This window comes from Pinus tabuliformis, chromosome 6 (genome assembly GCF_031772625.1).
Source record: "Pinus tabuliformis cultivar Carrire ecotype Pingquan chromosome 6, CPIR1, whole genome shotgun sequence".
NCBI lineage: Eukaryota > Viridiplantae > Streptophyta > Pinopsida > Pinales > Pinaceae > Pinus > Pinus tabuliformis.
The window spans coordinates 657,670,088-657,678,411 of record NC_142292.1 but is presented as its reverse complement, the minus strand read 5'-3'; the positions used below and the strand labels follow the sequence as shown (position 1 = coordinate 657,678,411).

Genomic DNA, 8,324 nt, shown 5'->3' with positions numbered 1-8,324 from the left:
CTTTCCCTGGACGATTTCGGGGATCTGTGCATGCCACTGCATGGTCTCCGTCTCCCTGTCTTTCCTCTTTCATCTTCGGATTCCAACAGTAGCAAACCCAACGAATGTGGGCTTGTTTTCTTTGTACAATCGAGATTCGAGTTCATGATTCACACTCTCTCTCAACGCATTGCCCATTCAAACTTACGCCCGTCGCCCAGCTCAAGATTGGCTCCAAACGAATGTGGGCTTGTTTTCTTTGTACAATCGAGATTCGAGTTCATGATTCACACTCTCTCTCAACGCATTGCCCATTCAAACTTACGCCCGTCGCCCAGCTCAAGATTGGCTCCAAGGAAACTGGGAGGAAATTACAAATTGGTGCTTCAGGTTAGTGATTGATTTTTTATTCTTCAAACACTGTGGGTCTCCGTCTGATTGTTGCTAGCTTTTAATTTTTTATTTCATAAATTTCACAAGAGATTTGGATATGTGTAATTGCTCACCGCTCTTTAAACAGGGGTTTATCATTATGGAGAATATGGTTTCTTGGAGATTTAAATTCTTTTATGAAATGATTGTCGATTGTTTCACTGTCTACAAGTCTCTCCCAAAATTTACTTAATACACATTATTAATTTACTTTTTTTTTCCGAAGAAAAAGCGAACTTTTATTGAAGAAATAAAAAATTACTTTGCATATGTTTCAGCATCTCTGTTTGGACTGTAAGACTGCTTTTGCTATCCAACAAAAACGTCCTACCTTCAACAAAAAACCAGCTGTTCTTTGAATGAACTGCTGTAGACTGTTTTTTCCTTCTAATCTGTTCAGCCATAAACCGTGACATCCCTTTCAAAAAGGGGCAACAGAACCATCATAAAAGACGGGTCCATCAAAGACATAAGCTTGGATCTGCTCCCTTGTATTGCTAAGCTTGTAAAAATAATCCATTGCTTTCTGTAAAATGGCATGGTATTGCACAAATGCAATTACAGTCACAAATACATCATCCTACGACAGTAAAAGTTATTGATGCAAAGATCATTTTAAGTAAAAATAAAAGAAAGATATTCGCTTCACTCTAGACACTGAAAATGTCTTCTATGCCTAATCCGAGTGAAACTCATCCAACATATTATATGATTTGTGTCGCTTTTTACACCTATTTCAATAAATGGGCGGTTTTGCATCGCATACAATTTTCGATTTTGTGAGGAACGACAGTGTCTCATATGACCACGAACTTGTCGTTATTCCTCGACTCTGTCTCATACGATTGGGAGACCAAGTGCCATGAATTTGTCGTCATTTCTCACCGTTTTTCACATTAGGGATGACCAACGAACATGTTCCAGTGGGCGTATTGAAACCATTTAGCATTACCCACGTTCACACGGCACGCCAGAGATGCTAACATGCACAACTGAAAAACTATATGTATACAGCCATCCTGATATGCGCGTTTTGATACTAAATCAAAACTACTACATCCTGTACAGGGCATGCAATTGAAGGAACATCGTTGGCGATACACTCCGTTTCAGAATTTCTGATATGAAGATAAACCCGAATTCGCTTTTTGGAATATTTACAAATTATTTTTGGACGGTCTGAACTTTTTCCTCCGAGCAAATTTCTCTCCATCAATGCAATTTTGACTTGGGTTTCATCACCCATTTGGATTTTCCTTTTCTTCAACCCAACAAATTACTGACAAATGGTGGGCAACAGTATTTCCCTCAGTATGATGAACTGGGGAGTCCCTAGTACCTACGATCTTTGCATTTTAAGGTATAGTAGTTGTTCACATGCAGGGTTGGAATTTCGATTTGAACTTTATATATATTAGTGTTTTATATATTTTTAATATTGACTTTATTGTTTTAATTATTTTTTTAATTTAATAAAAATTGTAATAATTGATTTTTTCCTAACAAAAATTGTAATAATTGATTTTTTCTTAACTTTAAAAAATATTAATAATAATTATTATTAAAATTATATATTTAAAATATATATATATATATATATTGTTTATAAATAGTATATAGAAAATGACATAATCAACCTAAATTATATTTTGCTTTAGAGAAAATAGGGGTGGTTCAAAAAATATGGAATTGTTATATATTATGTTTTTTTTTTATATATGAGGATCTAATAAAATGTTGATAATTCTATAAAAAAAAATATTTCAAATTTAAGATTACAATTATATGTAAGATTTAATAATATTATTAAGATGTTGAAATGCTAAGAAAATTTAAAAGTTAAACAATATAGATCAAAATGATCAAATTTCAAATGTTCAACACTTTTTATTGAAACCTCCACAATTGAGTTTTTTCAAATTTTGGTTTTTTTTTTCCTTACCATAAATATATGAAAATTTTCAACATAATTATTTATTGAATGGTAATTTTTTAATCAAAACTTTATTAGTGAAGGGTTAATTTATTATCAGAACATTACTCTTGAAGGGCAAAATTTTTAATATAACTTTTCTTGACGGGAAGCATAAAGAGCCAAAACGTAAAAAAAAAATTGTATGACGGGTAAAGAGAAATCCAAATTCCAACCATGATCCACAGTTGTGACAGCAAGCACGCCATTGTTCACATCTTTCCATCCTTCATTGGCCCATTTGCAAACACTCAACTTCCAATCTTGTCGACAAACTACCTGTATCGTTGATTTACCGCTTTCCGCAAAGCTGCTAACATGATCACCATCGCAGCGGTTTCTCCTCCCTTGGCTCGTCAACGTCGCCAGCTTCAATACTTTGCCACTGAAATCACAGGCACCCTGTCGACATGATCATATTCATCACATTCGCATCCCCCATGGGCAACAATCGAACACAATCGAACTATACAGACAAATTCTCCAAGTAATTGTCTAAACAGTCGCATCCTCTTCATCATCAATAGCAATTACGTTCATTTGAAAAATAATTAACAAGTGTTCGAAGCACCTTGTATAAGGTAATCTAAGGAAAACATAATTGGTATTATTAAAAAGAATATAAAAAGATATATCTCCAAGTCTAGAGTTCCACTTCAAATTATAAGGGGTTAATTTGGAAAAAAAAGCTCTACATTTATAGACGGAAGAGTTAAAGAGGCAATTATTAAACCTTCTATATACATTGAAGTAAAGTGAGAGAATTAACTCACATAAAAGAATTTTAAAAAGGAAAATTTCCATTTTATATTAAAATACAAGAATTATCAAAAGAAAGAAAGAAAAGGTAAGGTGATAAAAGGAATATATATATATATATATTAAAAAGGTAATATATTATTAAAAGGGTCATTTTATTATATTTTGAAAAGTGATTTTAGAAAAAAAAGCCCTTATTATATTTCAACTCGGTATTATATATAAAGTTTATAATCAAAGTATTGATTGACGAAAAATTATTGACAAACAACATAAAGTTTAAGTCAGAACTAAAGGAAAAACGATTTTCCTATAAAAGTACTTTTTTTTTTAACAGAAACGGTTATGGAGTGTTTGTATTCATCTTGGCCTGAATGCCGAAAATTTGATTACATTGGAGATTTCTTTGCCCTGTTGCTGCTCACTGCAGTGACTAAGTATGCAGCTGGAGCTTGCAGAATTCTTCCTTACTAAGGAGTCCATGGAATCAATTTCAGAGATTTTCCCCCACTTGAAGATACATACAAATTTATTTAATAGCAAGCAGTAGAACATGGCAGCGATCAGATTATGGAATGGGTTCCCATGATTCTTTTCCGTCTTTCATCTTGGTTCCGGCAGAGAGGAGGGCAGCTTTGTTGGCTTCAATGTCCGCCTCTTTATTATGGGTTCTCAGCACATGATAATAATTCAAGTCCTGAAAGTTGCTTTCCAAGCCTTTGATTCTGGTTATCAGTCTTGCTAGTTTAAGATCCAGAGTTGGGGATTTGGAAGCCATTGCGTTTATGATGATCTGGGAGTCACCTATAACATTAGCTTCTTTTATGTTTAATTCGTTGAGGCTCTTGAGACCTTGAAAGAGGGCTAAGGCCTCCGCTTGAATGCTGGAAGAATATCCAAGTCCCCAAGCATAGGAATGGATTTTTTCCCCAATTGGGTTTACAATGACACCTCCTGCTCCAGCTTTGCCCGGATTACCCTTTGCTGCCCCATCAAAAAAGAGGGAGTGTCTTGCTTGCGTTTTGATCCAGTCTTGAAAGTCACTTTCAGACTTCCTTATTTGCCAGTCTTTAGTGATAGGGGCGTTTCTGACTGCTGGTTGGAATTGAAGACCTAGACTCGATCCCCAAATGATGTCCTGTTGACTGAGGTTGGAGTCATCTTTTATATCAGTCAAGCACTCCTTGATGTGGCATTTGATTTTGTTTTCTAAAATCTTGTGATTCTGCTTTGTATTTCTGAAGATTCTTCTGTTACGTTCTAGCCATATCTGCCAGCTTATAATCTTTGGGAGGACTGCCCACGCAGTTTTAATGATCTGATTTTTAGGAGCTGGGCCAGGGTATCTAGTTGCCCAGTTTGAGAAGAGATCCGCCATGGTGCAAGGGAGCATGATATTAGGTTCCAAATTATGAATAAAGGAAAACCATACCTGCTAGGAGAAGTTACACTCTAGAATCAAATGAACTGTTGTCTCTGCATTTTCACTACACAATGAGTAGATGGAGGGACCATAGAAACCTTTCCTCTGTAAGATGTCATAAGTTAAGGTTTTACCGTGGCAGAGAAGCCAGGCAAAGAAGTCAATTTTGGGCCATGAAGGAGTGCGCCATACACCTCGCCATGGAGCTGGATTATGGGGGACATATGGTCTCTCATTCAATTTAACGTACCCAAGATTGCGTAACCTCTGGAGTTCGGCCCCCAACCTTTCTGGTCTCTCTTCCTCATGTGCGTGGGCGCCAATCCATGCACACAATCAAGTAACGTGGCCCATTCATTTGTCAATTGATCCGGCACCTCGATGAATTTCCAACCTGCCCAAGTAGCATTGTTCCATAGAGAAATATCCCACAACATGTGCAGTCCCTCTCTGTCCATCCAGCAACGCAGCGTGCTAATTGAGGCTCTGTTTTCAATTGATTCTTCATTCATGATTTTGTCAGTCCAAATGCTGACCTTTTTGCCATTACCTGGGATCCAATAGGAGTGCTCTGTAATTAGAGGGGCAGCTTCAGCGTACAGCTTCAGGAATGCCGAGTTAGGCCTTTGACTAACATTATCTAAACATCTGGTGCGGGGTCCTCTAAAATATTTTTTTCCAGAGAGCCACTTGAGCCCAGCCAGGATTGGGTGCAATGATTTTCCATATGATCTTTCCTGCCATTGCCACATTCTGTTGGCAGAGATTTTTTAAATTTAAGCCCCCCTCCCACAGTGGCTTGCTAATGGTTTCTCAACTGATAAGAGGAATCTTATTTTCGTTTTGTTTTCCTCCCTTCCAGAAGAACCTCTGAATATATTCTTCCATTTTTTTATGATGGTTGCCGGAGCAAGAAGCCCAGTGAATTGGAATAAAGGGAGACTGATAAGCACTGATTTAATTAAAACTGATTTTCCAGCAATATTGAGCCAGGAGTAGCCCCATGCTTGTATCTTTGACTTAAATTTTTCTAGCTGTGGGAGCCAGTCTTTGCTTGTAGGTCTCTTATGATATACAAGTAGACCCAAATATTTGAAAGATGACCAGGAGGAAGAGGCTGCAAAGCCCAAGCATCTAGAAATGTCAGATAGCAACCTGGGCATAGTATTCTAGCTGTAGATGTGGCATTTGATCTTATTTACAGCGTTGCCTGAGGCCTTACTGAATTCATCCAAAACCGCTTTGAATTTTGATGCAGAGGAAAGAGTGGCAGGTCCCAATAACAAAGTGTCATTCGCAAACAAGGCGTGGTTTATGTTTTTTACCCCTCTTGCAATACACAATCCATTGATGTCTTGATCTTGCATCTTTTTGTCTAACAGGAAGCTGAGGACAGAAGCTTGGATGACAAAAAGCAGAGGGGATAAAGGACACCCCTGTCTAAGTCCTCTCGAAGCTTTGAAAAAATCAGTGGCTCTTCCATTCACTAGTGGGGCGATCCATGGCTCCGAGATGCATGCCCGGATCCATTTAATGAAATTTTCTCCAAAACCAAATTTGCTCATAACATTTAAAAGAAAGCTATGATTTACTTGATCAAATGCATTGGCTAAATCAAGTTTAATTACCATACCTTGCTCTTTTCGGAGAAGACTTGAATGAATTGCCTCTTGGACGAGAATGAAGTTCTCCACGATCTGCCTTCCTTGGATGAAGCCTCCTTGGTTCTCAGGGATTATTTTAGGTAGAATTAGCTTCAATCTGTTTGCAATTACTTTGGTGATTAATTTGTATCCAGTGTTACATAGGGAAATCAGACGAAATCTGTTGAAGATGTTGGCACCTTTTTCCTTGGGTATAAGGGCTAAGAAAGCAAAATTTGTGCTGCCTCCTATTTTCTAAGTGTTCTGAGACTTTTGCACCATTTTGAGCAGATTCTTTTCTATAATCGGCCAGCAAGCTTGGAGAAATCTGGCAAAGAAGCCATTCGGCCCAGGGGCCTTATCCGGATCCATATCAAAGAGGGCTTTTTTCACTTCATCTTTAGTAACTTTGGCCTCAAGAGTTTCCTTTGTACGCTGAGAGATTACAGAAGGTATAACATCTAGCAGATCTGAATATTGATTCGGATCCTTGCCCTCACTATACACGTTTTGAAAGTGTAAAAAGGTTGCTTTCTTTATATACTCAAAATCCTTATGAATGTCATTATCCTATTTAATCTCAGAGATAGTGTCGAAGAATTTCCTTGCCTGGGCTTGTTTGTGAAAAAATGCAGTGTTCCTATCCCCTGCTTTGAGCCAGAGATTGCGGGATTTTAATCTCCAATATTCTTCTTCAGCTAAACAAGCCTTGTGGAAGCACTCTTGCAAATGAGATTCCTAATCTAATAACTCCTTAGTGATTGTATCATTCTCCATACGCTTTTGGTGGGAGGCAAGCGAGGCTTTCATGGATTTTCTTTCTGTAGCCGGATTAGACAGAGTTTTAACCCATCTTTTGAGAGCTCCTTTTACCCTTCTAAGCTTTTCTTCTCAGATATAGAAAGGCGAACCTTTGACAGGCTGATTCCAGCAATCCTTGACAATTTGCATGAAGTCTGACTCCTTTATCCAGAGCGGGCTAAATCTAAAGGGGATAGGACCCAAATCAAGATGAGCTAGAAGCTCTAGTTTTATGGGCTTATGGTCCGAGATGCTATTAGCAAGAATATGCATTCTCGGTTCTAGGCCTAGCAGCAAGTAGGAACTTTGAATAAAAAATCTATCTAGCCTGGCAGCAATATGACCAGGGGCCATTCTTTTATTAGACCAAGAGTACTTACCGAAAGAGGGTTTGATATCTAGCATGTCCCAGTCCTCCAGAATGTCCTCCACCCATTCCCTTGCTGGATCACGAACTATGCTGCCTCCCCTTTTTTCGGATGAATGGAGAGTAAGATTGAGGTCTCCGGCAATAATTATATTTTCCATGTTTGTCAAATCTGCTTGCTGCCTTATGGAATCCCAACAGTCCTTTTTTTCCCGGACATTGATAGGAGAGTAAACATTATAAAGACAAAAAATTTCCTTAGTGTCTAGATTCTGCATTTTCAACAGCAACCAGTGGGTATTTCTAGCCTCAAATAGGACTACAAATTTGCTAATGTTCCATAAAGTTCCAATTCCTCCCGAGGCTCCCCGGGCAGAGATTGCTCTTGCTGCACTTTTGAACCAGAGTTTCTTGCTTGTTTGAAGGAAGACTATGTCTTCCAACTTTGTCTCCTGGACGAGAAGTATGTCTGGAGTCTCTATTCTGATTCAGCTTCTGATGGCTTCTTCCTTAGCTTTGCTCCCCATACCTCTACAATTCAAGGAGATGATCTTCATTATTTGTGTTTCTGGTGGGCTCCCTTAGAGCCTTGGGTTTGATTTTTCGACATCTTTGACTTTGGAGCTAGCAGTTTTTCCAAGTTGGTTGGCTGCCCTGAAGTTTTTCTTTGTAGGTCTCTTGCTCCCTTTTTTCCCTGTCAGTTTTTCGGCCTCTTGTAGATCTTCTTACCGAGGTTTGGGACTCTCCTATTTCCCCTTCCTCTTCTGATTCTTCAGATTCATGTTCTTCTTCTTCCTCTTCTAAAATCTTACCTTTGGGATCTTTTGTATTGGCTCCTTTGGGGGAGGCTGAGGGGGTACCTTTGCCTGAAGGAGCTTTTTTATGGACCTTGGTCTCCTAAGTCATTTATGTCTCCTTTTGAACCTCGACCTCCTGGGTTCCTTCTGT

General features: G+C 38.3%; 1 protein-coding gene across 1 annotated transcript; it reads right to left on the bottom strand.

Moving 5' to 3' along the window:
• Nucleotides 1–7,099: 7,099 nt before the first annotated feature.
• On the bottom strand, nt 7,100–7,537 carry LOC149260319 (uncharacterized). The gene has a single exon (XM_089458146.1). The coding sequence runs from the start codon at nt 7,535–7,537 to the stop codon at nt 7,100–7,102; it is 438 nt and encodes a 145-aa protein (XP_089314272.1).
• Between the last annotated feature and the right edge of the window lie 787 nt (nt 7,538–8,324).

Coding starts and splice junctions, on each gene's coding strand:
- LOC149260319 (XM_089458146.1), bottom strand. CDS start 7,537: ATGGAAAATATAATTATTGCCGGAGACCTCAATCTTACTCTCCATTCA.